The sequence below is a fragment of the Scleropages formosus genome, chromosome 23 (assembly GCF_900964775.1).
Source record: "Scleropages formosus chromosome 23, fSclFor1.1, whole genome shotgun sequence".
Classification (NCBI taxonomy): Eukaryota; Metazoa; Chordata; class Actinopteri; order Osteoglossiformes; family Osteoglossidae; genus Scleropages; species Scleropages formosus.
The window spans coordinates 14535904-14552817 of NC_041828.1; the positions used below are offsets into that span (position 1 = coordinate 14535904).

At 48.1% G+C, this 16914-nt stretch overlaps 1 protein-coding gene across 1 annotated transcript in view; it reads left to right on the plus strand.

Moving 5' to 3' along the window:
* The first annotated feature begins 7360 nt into the window (after nucleotides 1–7360).
* Nucleotides 7361–16914, plus strand: part of LOC114909412 (collagen alpha-1(XXII) chain-like) — a 33553-nt gene continuing 23999 nt past the window's right edge. The window contains exons 1-3 of the mRNA XM_029248505.1: nucleotides 7361–7480; nucleotides 14256–14364; nucleotides 14464–15030. Coding sequence (XP_029104338.1) covers nucleotides 7361–7480; nucleotides 14256–14364; nucleotides 14464–15030 — 796 coding nt within the window. The remainder of the gene's footprint in view (nucleotides 7481–14255; nucleotides 14365–14463; nucleotides 15031–16914) is intronic.

Here is a 16914-nt window from a genome sequence, read left to right on the forward strand (position 1 = left end):
TAGTTCGATACCCTTTGCACCACTCACATTCACGCTCGCACTCATCCACACACAAACATCAGCGCAGTCATGTGACCGTGATGTTGCCTTCATGTGACCTCATAGAGGAGACCTACCAGCAACTGGCTCGCGAGACCTTGGAGGAGCTGGACTGGTGAGACCATCGAAATGCACCGCTCCGTCGGTGACGTGGCCTTGACCAAGGTGCAGATCTCACCTGTGCTGACTGACTTGTGTGAAAATTTCCAAGCGGCCTCCGCGGACGCCTGGTCCCCGAAGGGACTTTGAAAATTTCCGCACTCTCTTAGAGATGCCCGCTGAGTGCTACCGTGTGTGGCGTCTCTCTCCGAGTCTCACTACTGTTGGATGTATGTCACGTCTCTCCGTCTGCTCACCGCTGTGGTGTTTTTCCAAAACACCAACACTGATCCTGAACGATGTGAAGATTCGGTTGCCAGAGGAACCTTTTTTCTTGCCATGGAGACTGGTTATGAAACGCTGTAGGTCTGTGAGGATGAGCATGTACAATGGACTTCACAGGGCTGTGTGTGTGTGTGTGTATATTCACTGTGAGAGAAGGAGCACAAAACAAACACACTCTCTCATCCTGATTGACTCCGCCCACAGTTTAAGCGGATGCTGAACCGAGAGCTCTCCCACCTGTCTGAGATGAGTCGCTCTGGAGTCCGGGTGTCCGAGGACATGTCCAGCACATTCCTTGGCGAGTGCAGCTGCTGCACTTGGACAAGGACTCCTGTGACACCAAGCCCACCTGTGCCTGAAAGCTACTCACCTGTCTACTTATATTGACGCACTCAGACACACACCCTTTCATTTTTACAGCAGCTAATATCTAATATCACGGCTAATATCTTCTGACCAGTTTCATTTTTATACATATAGTTTTCTCTTTTTCTGAACACTGAATGCAACGAAAAGTAACTTTACTACAAATGCGTGACTTTCCAGAGATTCAATTGGTACTACCTCTGTGGATCATTCCGCCTGCGTTTCCTCTTCCTGTGATGGCAACAAACGTTTGACTGACTTCGGCACAAATTGATTTTTATGCTGTGTGGTTCAATGCTCTACTGAAAGTTTAAAAGATGAAGCTATAAAAAACACACCTTCCTGAAACTGTGTGTGTGTGTGTGTGTGTGTGTGTGTGTGTAACAACTTCTACTGACCCTACGGTACCCATACGTGTCCGCCTCTACCGACCCCACGTACCCATACGTGTCCGCCTCTACCGACCCCACGTACCCATACGTGTCCGCCTCTACCGACCCCACATACCCATACGTGTCCGCCTCTACCGACCCCACGTACCCATACGTGTCCGCCTCTACTGACCCTACGTACCCATACGTGTCCGCCTCTACCGACCCCACGTACCCATACATGTCCGCCTCTACTGACCCTACGTACCCATACGTGTCCGCCTCTACTGACCCTACGTACCCATACGTGTCCGCCTCTACCGACCCCACGTATGTACCCATACGTGTCCGCCTCTACCGTACCCATACGTGTCCGCCTCTACCGACCCCACGTACCCATACCTGTCCGCCTCTACCGACCCCACGTACCCATACGTGTCCGCCTCTACCGACCCCACGTACCCATACGTGTCCGCCTCTACTGACCCTACGTACCCATATGTGTCCGCCTCTACCGACCCCACGTACCCATACGTGTCCGCCTCTACTGACCCTACGTACCCATACGTGTCCACCTCTACCGACCCCACGTACCCATACATGTCCGCCTCTACTGACCCTACGTACCCATACGTGTCCGCCTCTACTGACCCTACGTACCCATACGTGTCCGCCTCTACCGACCCCACGTATGTACCCATACGTGTCCGCCTCTACCGTACCCATACGTGTCCGCCTCTACCGACCCCACGTACCCATACCTGTCCGCCTCTACCGACCCCACGTACCCATACGTGTCCGCCTCTACCGACCCCACGTACCCATACGTGTCCGCCTCTACTGACCCTACGTACCCATACGTGTCCGCCTCTACCGACCCCACGTACCCATACGTGTCCGCCTCTACTGACCCTACGTACCCATACGTGTCCGCCTCTACCGACCCCACGTACCCATACGTGTCCGCCTCTACTGACCCTACGTACCCATACGTGTCCGCCTCTACCGACCCCACGTACCCATACGTGTCCGCCTCTACTGACCCTACGTACCCATACGTGTCCGCCTCTACTGACCCTACGTACCCATACGTGTCCGCCTCTACCGACCCCACGTACCCATACGTGTCCGCCTCTACCGACCCTACGTACCCATACGTGTCCGCCTCTACTGACCCTACGTACCCATACGTGTCCGCCTCTACCGACCCCACGTATGTACCCATACGTGTCCGCCTCTACCGTACCCATACGTGTCCGCCTCTACCGACCCCACGTACCCATACCTGTCCGCCTCTACCGACCCCACGTACCCATACGTGTCCGCCTCTACCGACCCCACGTACCCATACCTGTTCGCCTCTACCGACCCCACATACCCATACGTGTCCGCCTCTACCGACCCTACGTACCCATACGTGTCCGCCTCTACCGACCCCACGTACCCATACGTGTCCGCCTCTACCGACCCTACGTACCCATACGTGTCCGCCTCTACCGACCCCACGTACCCATACGTGTCCGCCTCTACTGACCCTACGTACCCATACGTGTCCGCCTCTACTGACCCTACGTACCCATACGTGTCCGCCTCTACCGACCCCACGTATGTACCCATACGTGTCCGCCTCTACCGTACCCATACGTGTCCGCCTCTACCGACCCCACGTACCCATACCTGTCCGCCTCTACCGACCCCACGTACCCATACGTGTCCGCCTCTACCGACCCCACGTACCCATACCTGTCCGCCTCTACCGACCCCACGTACCCATACGTGTCCGCCTCTACCGACCCCACGTACCCATACGTGTCCGCCTCTACTGACCCTACGTACCCATACGTGTCCGCCTCTACCGACCCCACGTACCCATACGTGTCCGCCTCTACTGACCCTACGTACCCATACGTGTCCGCCTCTACCGACCCCACGTACCCATACGTGTCCGCCTCTACCGACCCTACGTACCCATACGTGTCCGCCTCTACCGACCCCACGTATGTACCCATACGTGTCCGCCTCTACCGTACCCATACGTGTCCGCCTCTACCGACCCCACGTACCCATACCTGTCCGCCTCTACCGACCCCACGTACCCATACGTGTCTGCCTCTACCGACCCCACGTACCCATACCTGTCCGCCTCTACCGACCCCACGTACCCATACGTGTCCGCCTCTACCGACCCCACGTACCCATACGTGTCCGCCTCTACCGACCCTACGTACCCATACGTGTCCGCCTCTACCGACCCCACGTACCCATACGTGTCCGCCTCTACTGACCCTACGTACCCATACGTGTCCGCCTCTACCGACCCCACGTACCCATACGTGTCCGCCTCTACTGACCCTACGTACCCATACGTGTCCGCCTCTACCGACCCCACGTACCCATACATGTCCGCCTCTACTGACCCTACGTACCCATACGTGTCCGCCTCTACTGACCCTACGTACCCATACGTGTCCGCCTCTACCGACCCCACGTATGTACCCATACGTGTCCGCCTCTACCGTACCCATACGTGTCCGCCTCTACCGACCCCACGTACCCATACCTGTCCGCCTCTACCGACCCCACGTACCCATACGTGTCCGCCTCTACCGACCCCACGTACCCATACGTGTCCGCCTCTACCGACCCTACGTACCCATACGTGTCCGCCTCTACCGACCCCACGTACCCATACGTGTCCGCCTCTACTGACCCTACGTACCCATACGTGTCCGCCTCTACCGACCCCACGTACCCATACATGTCCGCCTCTACCGTACCCATACGTGTCCGCCTCTACCGTACCCATACGTGTCCGCCTCTACCGACCCCACGTACCCATACCTGTCCGCCTCTACCGACCCCACGTACCCATACGTGTCTGCCTCTACCGACCCCACGTACCCATACCTGTCCGCCTCTACCGACCCCACGTACCCATACGTGTCCGCCTCTACCGACCCCACGTACCCATACGTGTCCGCCTCTACCGACCCCACGTACCCATACGTGTCCGCCTCTACCGACCCCACGTACCCATACGTGTCCGCCTCTACTGACCCTACGTACCCATACGTGTCCGCCTCTACCGACCCCACGTACCCATACGTGTCCGCCTCTACTGACCCTACGTACCCATACGTGTCCGCCTCTACCGACCCCACGTACCCATACATGTCCGCCTCTACTGACCCTACGTACCCATACGTGTCCGCCTCTACTGACCCTACGTACCCATACGTGTCCGCCTCTACCGACCCCACGTATGTACCCATACGTGTCCGCCTCTACCGTACCCATACGTGTCCGCCTCTACCGACCCCACGTACCCATACCTGTCCGCCTCTACCGACCCCACGTACCCATACGTGTCCGCCTCTACCGACCCCACGTACCCATACGTGTCCGCCTCTACCGACCCTACGTACCCATACGTGTCCGCCTCTACCGACCCCACGTACCCATACGTGTCCGCCTCTACTGACCCTACGTACCCATACGTGTCCGCCTCTACTGACCCTACGTACCCATACGTGTCCGCCTCTACCGACCCCACGTACCCATACGTGTCCGCCTCTACCGTACCCATACGTGTCCGCCTCTACCGACCCCACGTACCCATACCTGTCCGCCTCTACCGACCCCACGTACCCATACGTGTCCGCCTCTACCGACCCCACGTACCCATACGTGTCCGCCTCTACTGACCCTACGTACCCATACGTGTCCGCCTCTACCGACCCCACGTACCCATACGTGTCCGCCTCTACTGACCCTACGTACCCATACGTGTCCGCCTCTACCGACCCCACGTACCCATACGTGTCCGCCTCTACTGACCCTACGTACCCATACGTGTCCGCCTCTACCGACCCCACGTACCCATACATGTCCGCCTCTACTGACCCTACGTACCCATACGTGTCCGCCTCTACTGACCCTACGTACCCATACGTGTCCGCCTCTACCGACCCCACGTATGTACCCATACGTGTCCGCCTCTACCGTACCCATACGTGTCCGCCTCTACCGACCCCACGTACCCATACCTGTCCGCCTCTACCGACCCCACGTACCCATACGTGTCCGCCTCTACCGACCCCACGTACCCATACGTGTCCGCCTCTACCGACCCTACGTACCCATACGTGTCCGCCTCTACCGACCCCACGTACCCATACGTGTCCGCCTCTACTGACCCTACGTACCCATACGTGTCCGCCTCTACTGACCCTACGTACCCATACGTGTCCGCCTCTACCGACCCCACGTACCCATACGTGTCCGCCTCTACCGTACCCATACGTGTCCGCCTCTACCGACCCCACGTACCCATACCTGTCCGCCTCTACCGACCCCACGTACCCATACGTGTCCGCCTCTACCGACCCCACGTACCCATACGTGTCCGCCTCTACTGACCCTACGTACCCATACGTGTCCGCCTCTACCGACCCCACGTACCCATACGTGTCCGCCTCTACTGACCCTACGTACCCATACGTGTCCGCCTCTACCGACCCCACGTACCCATACGTGTCCGCCTCTACTGACCCTACGTACCCATACGTGTCCGCCTCTACCGACCCCACGTACCCATACGTGTCCGCCTCTACCGACCCTACGTACCCATACGTGTCCGCCTCTACCGACCCCACGTACCCATACGTGTCCGCCTCTACTGACCCTACGTACCCATACGTGTCCGCCTCTACTGACCCTACGTACCCATACGTGTCCGCCTCTACCGACCCCACGTATGTACCCATACGTGTCCGCCTCTACCGTACCCATACGTGTCCGCCTCTACCGACCCCACGTACCCATACCTGTCCGCCTCTACCGACCCCACGTACCCATACGTGTCCGCCTCTACCGACCCCACGTACCCATACGTGTCCGCCTCTACTGACCCTACGTACCCATACGTGTCCGCCTCTACCGACCCCACGTACCCATACGTGTCCGCCTCTACTGACCCTACGTACCCATACGTGTCCGCCTCTACCGACCCTACGTACCCGTACATGTGATTTCCCTCAGACAAGCAGAATGAGGTGGAGCTCCTGCCCCCCAACCAGAAGGAGTAGAACTCAGCAGCATCTCAGACCAGTGGAGTTGGGGTTTTGTCCCAAGACTCCAGGGCAACTTTGCCTCGATTTAGGGTCCAAACCAAGCATGAAGATGTGTTGGCCCAGGTGAGCTCCAACATTCATGTGTCACTACTAAATAACACACACAGGTAGGTGCTCATGCACACTGTTATTCGCAGAGACGGATACCACTACACATGAGTACACACACAGGCACTGAGACGTATTAAGTCCAGTATCATGACAGTACTAAAGTGCATCCACCTGGAGGATAAGGTGTGTGTGTGTGTGTATGTGTGTGTGTGTGTGTGTGTCAAACAGTCTTCGGGTTCTGTGGGACTATTACATTCACTCTGTGACTCCTGTTTCTCACACTTGCATTATTCTTTCAAATTCCTCCTTCGCAGAAGGATAGAACATCTGCAGACTTCTCTTGTAACTTGGCACATCTTTCGTTGCACCCCTTGCTGTGGCTGCACTGATGGAGGTAAAGCCGATGCAAGTCATCCGTGGCCGTCTGCTTATTGTGACACTTCCCTGTTTCATCATCCCCTTAGGTGATACTTGGAGTTTTTAAATAGTGGTGACAAGTGACACTTTTCTAACTTCTCCAGGAACTGGAAAATCTAGATAAATGCAACTTCAACATTTTCACTGTGGCTCAGCTGTCCTGTAACCGGCCACTCGGCTGCATTATGTTTGCCATCTTCCAGGTAGGTGTGTGTGGAGATTTGCAAGATGACCAGTCAAAGGCAGGCCTCAAGTCAACTTGAATGGATATCCATCTGCTCCAGCTACAATTTTTTTTGTATCATTATTGATTTATTTTCTATTTTTCAATTGCCAGTTAGTTTTATCAACATTTGCTTATCTGTGCTGATGTACTTCATTTTATTTTTGATATATAAACTGACTCACTGTCAAAGTCAGTACTTCAGAGAGAGCAGGATGAGAAGGAGCTCCTTCAGCCCCTTGGGATTGCAGTCATCTGTTTCATTCCAACATCTTCAATGGACCTTGGCCGAGTTTACGTGGCTCTGTGTGTGTTTGCATGGCTGTGAGAAGGAAAGGGATCTCATGAAGACCTTCCGAATGCCAGAGGACACACTGATGGCCTATGTGATGACCGTAGAGGACCACTACAACGCGAGTGTGTCCTACCACAACAGTCTGCGTGGAGCAGATGTCACGCAGTCCACTCATGTCCTGCACTCCACGCCTGCCCTCAAAGTGAGCAAACATCTCTCATTAAATGTTAACATTCTAACGTTGGACAAAAACGCTTTCCAGCACCACACAACAGCAATATGTGCCTTTACACAGCAAGCTCCTTTTTTATCTCACGAGTGTCTGGATGTGACGGGTGGACACCTTATTCTTCTATGGCTGTCTAAAGTGCTACAGTAGGGACAATCCGCGGTGGACAAAGATGTCCACTACACCACCTGATGTCCTTTCTTTCGTAATCTCTGCTGGGACAAACACTCTGCCCGCAGTCCATGCGGTATCACACACTTCTAGTTTTTTCACTAGAGTCGTTAGCAGACCAATAGCTTCTTATGCACGGGAGGCAGGCACTGCGGGGTAAAAGGAACGTGCTCTTCTAATATTCGACGCGTACGTGATCGTGTCTTTCACTAGCAGTCTTAACAAAGACTCTCCAGACAATACAAGACACACGCAACTATGTACACACATGAACACTAATTAATATCAACTGTTTACACGACGGACGCTGGGTACAACTGACTCTCCTCAGCTCAGCGCCGTTAACAGTATATCATCATCATCATGACATGTGTTGCTTAGGATGCTCTCTCTCTGCTCTCTCTGGTACCAAGTGGTATATTAATAGAACATTCATGAAGACTGTGATCAGCTGGACTTTCACGTGGAAAAAAGACTGCTCTGTTGACATTTCCCTTACATTTCCATATGTATGTTAGATGGTTACAATGTTGTAAAATTACATTAATAGTCGCAAGGCAGCAGGTCAGGTAGTGTATGTGGGCTGTAACCTTGCAACCAGAGGGACCTGGGTTCAAATCCCACTCTTGCTATACTACCACTGACTAAGGTACTTACCCTGAATTGATACAATCTGCTGTATAAATAGGTAAATCATAATAAAAGTGGTAATAATATATTACTTATTATAATGCCAATACTATTATACCAATTATAATATTGCAATTCATTCTGAATAATAAATACTATAAATGGACAGTAATGAAAGTACAGAATTTCATGAAATAACGAGGAGCGCACGAGGTCCTTAATGATGTTCCACCTCCCCTTGAGCGTGACCCCTGCAGGCCCCTGTCGACACGGCGGCAAGGCGAGGATGCCACGGTCGAGAGCAGGAGAGCCGCCTGTCTCCGAGGGCAACACTTCAGATGGGCGCAGTAAAAAAAGACAAAAATACCCAGAAAGTCAGTCTATAATTGGACGGAGCCATCGGCTTTTTTTTAACGCCCGCGAGGCACCCAGTTGAAACCCTACACTTTCACTGCAGATCCACCCACTCCAAGTGGCCGTCCAGGGGTTGGAGCACAGCTTCGTCTCACTCTTAACAGGGCTCTACGCTGGATTGGCAGCCTGGATTAACTGTCCACTTTATTTTTTATTTCTGGGGAGGAAAGGGGGTCTCTGGGTGCGTCTCATCGGAAGATGCTGTGAACCTGCAGGGCGAACCGCGAGCTCACCTCTGACCTGTCGGAGCAGGAAACACACACACACACACAGAGTGCCTGGGACAAAGTGTGTGATTTAAAGGCCAGGTAAGAATGGCAGCTCCTGGATGAACTCAATTTAGCTGCTCCACTTGTTAAACTTTTTACCGCAGCTCTCAGTATTTCACTGGGCTGCATAACTGTGTGTGGAGTTGGTAGTGAGTGGAGCAGTGTGGTGGCCTCAGCTCTTTCGGATGCTCTGCTGATGGGACTGAGCTGTGCTCGCAGAGGGTGTATGGAGCTGGGGGTGGTGTGTTGAGGAGTTGTTATCCAGGGTGTGTGGAAAACACCTGGTATTTCCATTATGGGAATGATGGAGTACTGTGTTCTGGAATAGATGTTGGCAGAAGGGTCCCAGGTGCGCCGTTGTGAGTGGCTTCTGGAAACTCACCCGGTCAGTACCGCAGGACACAGTAAAGCATCCTGGACCTACTGACCGCTGGATATTTGGTTCTTAAAACATTTCCAGGATATTTAGTTTTTTTAATTATTAATCTATTTTTTGTTGTTAATTATTATCTGTTTTTTTTTAATTAATTTTTCCAGCATTTACGCCCCAAACTACTCACAAAATTGGGTTTGTATACTAAGCTATTTTCAGTTTTTTACCTTTTTATACTGCAGGGTAACTTCACTGTGTCAGCTCAGGGTAAAGTACCTTGATCAAGAAGAATGGGGGTTGAAACCTGGGTTCCTCATCTGCAAGGCAACAGCAAGGACACCCCCTCCCCCCTTTTATAAATACTGGCTTGTGTGTGTGTGTGTGTGTGTGTGTATGTGTCTTGGTGGGTGTGTATGAGAGAGAGAAAGAGAACATATTTAAGGATCGGTTAATGCCACAGAGGCTGGTCAAAGACGAAGCGCAGTGTCCACACTCAGAAGCGTCCCTGGCATGATCCAGTGAGGGACACTGGAGTAAGACGTCCAGCCGCTCACATTTTGTTCTGATAACATACATGATACCTGATACATTTTAATAAATTCCAGAATAATAATGCAAGGGTTTGTGTGGAGGTGTGCTGGCTGGGGCCTCTTCTCTGGAAACGGAGATTTCCCTGTGACCCTTGAACACATATGTACTTAGACCCTTTGTACAGATCACATCGTGCACAGTGCTTACAGGCTGTTTTCCCCTTTCTTGGAAATGTATGTCATTCAGAATTTTAGACCCGTCTTAACAGGTGTGTTTATTTCTCCAAGACACCAAAGGGAAGCTAAAAAAAAAATCTGCTGAATGACAGCCTCTCGCAAATAACAGTTTCTAAGAAATCGTGCTGTATCCAAGTCTGATATTATTCATTGAAGAAGTCTGTGAAACGTTATTATAGCTACCGTTTCATTACATATTTGTTGAGCAGACACTTTAATCCAAAAGAATAGACATAGTTTAAACTACTTTTCTCCATCGGTACTAGTCGAAAGTACAGAAATGCATTTCAGACAAATTACAATGCCCAAAGGGTACAGCTCAAATTGTAGAGGTTGAGGAGACTGACTTGTGACCAAAAGGGCGGAGCTTTGACCGTGAAAAGAGCTGGTGATAACCGAACATCTACGTTTAAGGGATGGGAATTATAAAGCCTCACATGAGTTTCCATCTAGGCACAAATACATATATTTTAGGAGACAGCGGTGGTGATCCTGCAACAGGGAACAGTACTGCGTACACACCAGGGACTGCTCTTCTACAACCTTCAAATTACCCTGCACAGATTTACTCTTATCTCCTAATGGTGGCAGTCATGGTTATTGGCCCTCTACTAACCCATCATCCAGTGTCACCCAGCCTCCGTCGGCATCCCACATGCAATACACTGCATATTTGGGCTGGTATTTTGACAGGATATATTTTATTCGTTTTCAGACATCAATCAGTTTTAGTGGTGCTTTTACTTGCCTTTAAAATATGGTTTAACCCAAAACCAGACACTTCAGCTGAGCAAAAGAGGGAGAGAGAAAGGCAAAGAAAAAACAAAGTGAAATATTCATTGTAATATATTTCATAGATGCACATTTCCCAAAGCCTCAATGTTGAATGGGGCTGAATAAAATGAAACGAATGCGACTGAACGTGTCTATTATGGTGATTTAAATTCCAGTATGTTATGTCGTGAATTCTGAAGAGTATGATCCTTCAACTTTGGTTCACTGTATAAGAACAGTCTGTTTCAGTGCTGACACCGCTTTGGAGGAGAATTCTTGGGACATGTTAAATTAAAATACCAAGTAAACTTTTTTTGCTGTTTTGATTTTCATCTGGCTGAAAATTATTCGTTATAGTACCCTGATGCTTTATAAATAGTATAAGTAGTTATTAAAGCAAAATGTTAAGGTACGTATCATCAAAACATTTCAATGCTCCTTCTACTGTGAGACGGGAATAGGGTTTGTGTTTCCTTGTGGTGGAGATGATGGGTCATGTAATGTGTCCAATTGGTGGTTCTCAGCTTGTACTTATTTTAAAATTAAATAGATTGTTACTCAAGGGCTCCATCCATCCATCCATCCATCCATCCATCCATCCATCCATCCATCCATCCATCCATTTTTATAACCCCTCATTCTGATAAGGACTATAGACTGAGAAAGGCAGATCATACTTCCATAGCATTGTGAAATAAATATCATGACAAAAATTTTTGAATTTACTTGAATTATTTCAAAAATAGTCTATAAACTGGAGTTACGGCTTTATAATGGTTGAGCAACAAGCGAGTAGCTATGGTTTTATCTTAGGCATGAACAGGTAATAACTCTGCTTGTTATGATTTTTTATATAAAAAGAAGCTTTTTTTCTTTTTTAAATACAGCACTTTTAACATACAACATACACCCAGAATGGAAGTGATTGAGCAAACTTATACAAAAGACCATCAAAGAATGATAAATACACACACACACACACACAGACAATGAATTCTATACCTATCTTTTGTCCAGTATTTTACAGTGTTTAAATTTTTACAAGTTTACAGTGGACAGGAATGGCAATGCCAAATCATCATAATTTGACCGACCATAGCCTCAACAAATTCCAACTCTGGCTTAATGGGTGCCATAATCATCTGATGGCAGAACTCTCCTAGGAATACTTTTCATCATGTACTCGGAAAATACACATCTTTGGCACAAATTAAATTTTTGGAGAACACACAAGGCATTTTAGCTATGTGACTGAACTCTTGACTGGAGATCAAGCATTCATTTTCAAGATGAAGTTAGATGCTCTCACTGTTCACTTGCTCTCTCTGATCTTTTATGAGCCACTTCCTCTGGCTTTGACTGATCACTGTCCACCACGACATTTCCAATGTGCAACGTTCAACTGTGGCGTTTTCTGTATATTTTTCTTTCTCATTCAGGCCTCAGAGCTCCACTTTGGTTTAGTGTGTGTTCAGAAATAGGACAAGGTCTGTAAGTCCAGTGGAATGTTAAACTCCATCTGAATGTAATGTTGCAAGTGTATTTAAGCAGGCTCAGGGTCTAAATAGGAACAGCGACTGTTTTAGACTATATCAGGGATGGCCTGTTTTGCCATCACAATAGCAAGAATTCAGTGGTAAGGTACTGGACTCATTCCACTACTGGTACTTGGTCTATGCCAGCTTGAGAGCTTTGCACACTTTCTGCAGATTTTTTGGTAGGAGGTTCATTCTGCTAATTGACCTTATCCCAAATATTGTTTATTGGATTGACGGGGGGACTATGTTGGCCATTGGACTAAAGACACTATTGTGTGTAGAACCAACCTGAGAGCATGTGTGCTTTGTGACACTGGACATTATCTTGCTGGACTTCATAATTAGAAAAATTCTCAACTTAATGGCCATGAAGAAGTTATCAATAATGCTTTGCTATTTTGTAACATTGAAACACACACACACACACAATGTTCACAACCACTTGTCCCGAGTAGGGTCACAGCAAGCCAGAGCCTAACCCAGCAACACAGGGCACAAGGTTGAAGGGGGAGGGGACACACCCTGGACAGGACACCAGTCCACCACAAGGCACCCCAAGCAGGACTTGAACCCCAGACCCACCACACAGCAGGCCCCAGCCAAACCTGCTGTGCCACTATGTCCCCAACATTGAAGCACTGCTTGATTATTAATGAAAACTTAAATATTTGCCAGAAAAACATTCCCCACCGTATTACACTACCACCACCAGTCTGTATCATTGACACCAGGCAGGATGGACCCATGCATTCCTTCTTTTTATGCCAATTTTTGGCCTGTCTAACACCAAGTTGCAACAGAAACTGGGATTTAGAAGAGGAGGGTTGTACTTTGACTCTTCAATCGTCCACTTTGAGCAATGACATGTCCACCTAAACCTCATTTTCTTATTCTAAGGTCACAGGGGTGAATCTGGCATGGTATCCTGCCACTGTAGCTAATTTGCTTCAAAGCTCAACAAGTTCTGCATTCAGTGATGCCTTTGTGCACACCACTGTTGTACCAAGCTGTTATTTTTGCATGTATCATCTTCCTGTTAGTTTTAATGAGTCTTGTCAACGTCCCCAGTGCTCTCACATTTACAAGGTGTTACTGTCTACAGAGGTGCCACTGAGAGAATATTTTTTGTTTATTGCACCATTCTCTGTGAACTCTTGACACTGTAGTGTGCCGTAATCATTGGAGGATGACTGTTTCTAAGATGCTAAAACCATTGTGGCTGGAACTAACAATGGTTTAAATGGTTGAAGGGCTACATTTAGAATTCATTTAGATTGCAAATCTTGATCATTCTAACTTTCATATGAATAGTAATTGAACCTTTTGACCCTGTCTGCATGCTTTATGTACCATTACCACTTCTCTGGTAGCTGAGCCACCATGGGGTGGGGGCGTATGTGTAAAAACCAGGTGTACGAAGTAAAACAGACCGTGAGTGAATTTTGGACATTTGGCAAACACACCTATATACTATGAGACTATTGTCATATACTGTATGTACTCTCCCCACTTGTTCAGTATATGTGTTATATTTCCTTTTCGTTTGTAAATTACCCACCCAGATTCATTGTATGCACAACGTATACTGTACATTTTCTTCACCATGGTCTACTGAATATATACACTGTAGAGTCCACATACATTCAGACTCTGTGACCTTACATTTTAAACTGAAAATGTGATTGTGTAACATTTGCCCCCCAAAAAATTAATCGTTTAAGATGTATACGTTTCCATGAATACATCTGAAATTAACAAGCTGTTGCTGTTCCCACAGGTGGTGCCCTTAATGGTCGGTGCAACTTTTGAAAGGGGAAGGCTTTCAACAAGAGTGAGATGCGAATGGAAAAGGGATGGAGGGTTTTTCAGGTCCTGGTCATTGTTGTGCTAGCAGTCTTTGGAACAGATGCCCAGAGGGCAGGTAAGGTTGCTGGCATGTGGAACGGGGCTATGGGGAGACATCAGTGCAACAGCTAAGTTTGTGCAGGTCAGGCACTAATGATGTTTCTTTCTGACCCAGGCTGTAAAAATGTTCACTATGACTTGGTGTTCATCTTGGATACCTCGTCCAGTGTGGGCAAGGAGAATTTCGAGAAAGTCAGACAGTGGGTGGCCAACATTGCGGAATCATTCGACATCGGGCCAGAGAAGACACGGGTCGCTGTCGTCCGCTACAGCGACAGACCCACTACTGAGTTCAACCTTGGGAGATACAAAACACTGGAGGATGTAAAGAGGGCAGCAAGGAACATCAAATACCTGGGAGGAAACACCATGACTGGGGATGCCATCAGTTACATAACCAGCAACGTTTTCACTGAGAGGGCAGGGGCCCGGCCTCCTGACCACGGTATCCAGAGAGTGGCTATCCTTATGACAGATGGCAGGAGCCAGGACTATGTCCTGGAGCCATCTAAGGCTGCCCACCAGGCTGGGATTAGACTTTTTGCAGTGGGTGTTGGGGAGGCGTTGAAGGTGGAGCTGGAAGAGATCGCTTCAGAGCCCAAGAATGCCCATGTTTTCCACGTGTCTGACTTCAATGCTATAGACAAGATCCGAGGAAGGCTGAGGAGGAGGCTCTGTGAAAGTAAGTTCACCTGTCCATTCGATACACATGTATGCTTATGAATAATCTCCCAGAATATATATTTTATGTAAAATCAGTGACTTAAATATTAAACATTTTGCTTTGCATTATTCTGCAGAGATAATTGCATGTATTGTTCTTGTTGTTATGCCACAGCGAAGCTATTTATATTTCTTTAGAATCTCTGTACATTGATTGCTCGAAAATTACTATGGCACAGAATGTATACTGCAAATTAACCAAATTTTGGAATGATGGTGTTTAATATAAATGTATCTTAACACTTCCTGTTAAGTGCTGTTCTTTTGTATGGAATCATTAAATGATTTCCTTATGGCATTGCATTATTATTGTTACAAGTAACCATTATTTTGCCTTATGCAAAATGCTATTACCAATGTCTTCCACTTCTCAGGTAAGTATTAATAAAACACTGAATGCATATTACATATCTGCAGTTAAAAATGTAAGCATCAATTATTTCTGCATGAATTAAGTGGAAGTAAAAACAATACCACCATGACAGGTAAAAATGTACAGTGATTGCACTTGATATGTATTAACCTGAAAGGTAAGCCTGAAAATGATGGATGCACACAGTTTGGGAAAATATTATAATTTATGTGAAGTTATTATTTGACTGCACTTCCACAAACTAGGTAATTGTGAGAACTGTGAACACGGTTACACTTAAGTCTGACTGCTTTTCCTGACATGACAAGTTACTGACGCTGACATGTTGAAGTAAGTGGCAAAAATGTACAAGTAGGAAGGACTATGCTGCAAGATCTGTCCAGAGACCGACGATCAAGGCATTTTTGTGGCAAGATGCCCCGAGTGCGACGAAGTGTAGAAGTGCAGACGTGGAAAGTTGTTTTAACATGAACATGTGCCTGTACGCTGACAGAAATAATGAGGCAGTACCTTGTCAAATTATCCCGAGTGATCGTAAGACGTAGGAACTAACCTAAAGGGCATGCAACTGAAAAAATGCAAAAAATAAACATCACATGCACAGAAGAGAATGTGGCCTGGACTCGTCTTGGATGAAGAAGGTAGTGCGCACTGAGCTCATGTCAGATGCTCCACACTTGCTGAACATTCCTGGCTAAAGTTAGTCAGTCTTGGAAAGGAAAGATCCCTGAAACATTCAGTATGGTAACTGAAACACCCTTAAGCGTTGTACAAGTCTCATTTAGCAAAGGAGGACAACACATACTGTATGAGCGAGATATTCCATGCTGTAATCAGAGACTTTATTCTTTATATAAATCTACCTTCAAGGGAAGTGATATCCAGAGCTCTGAGATTAAGAGGCTGCTTCTAAACTCATCTAACCCTACTGTTTAAGCGGTACATGACAAAGTTTACAGTACTGAATATAACTCACTTTTAAAGACAGGAACAATCAAATAATGTGCATTCAAATACTCTACTCTGATCAGCTCTCATTCCCATTCAGTGCTTGGCTGGATGTCAGCCTGACCTGGACACTCAAAATGTCATTCCTCCATACTGCAGAAGAAGGACCACGCGTCCAAGCTGCAGCACCTCGGACGCTTTGCACTGTATGCGCGCATCTAAGAATATCAATGGCAAGAAAACAGCCTGGGTGAATGGCCGAGTTATTTTTGTTTGGAAAATTACAGTTCTAATGTTTCAAACGGGTCTACTGTTGCATATTTTTTTATGCATGAACATTTTTTTTTTAAACTTGTAATAATTTAGTACTTTAAACAATTGTGAATAGCTGAGAGTCCTCACACTTTTTTGATCAGGTCCACAGATCAGTGATTTACAGTATATGTATGGCAAAAAGAATTGCAGCTTTATCTAGGAATGACAGTTATATAGCAAATAATGACAGTATACTTGTATGTATGT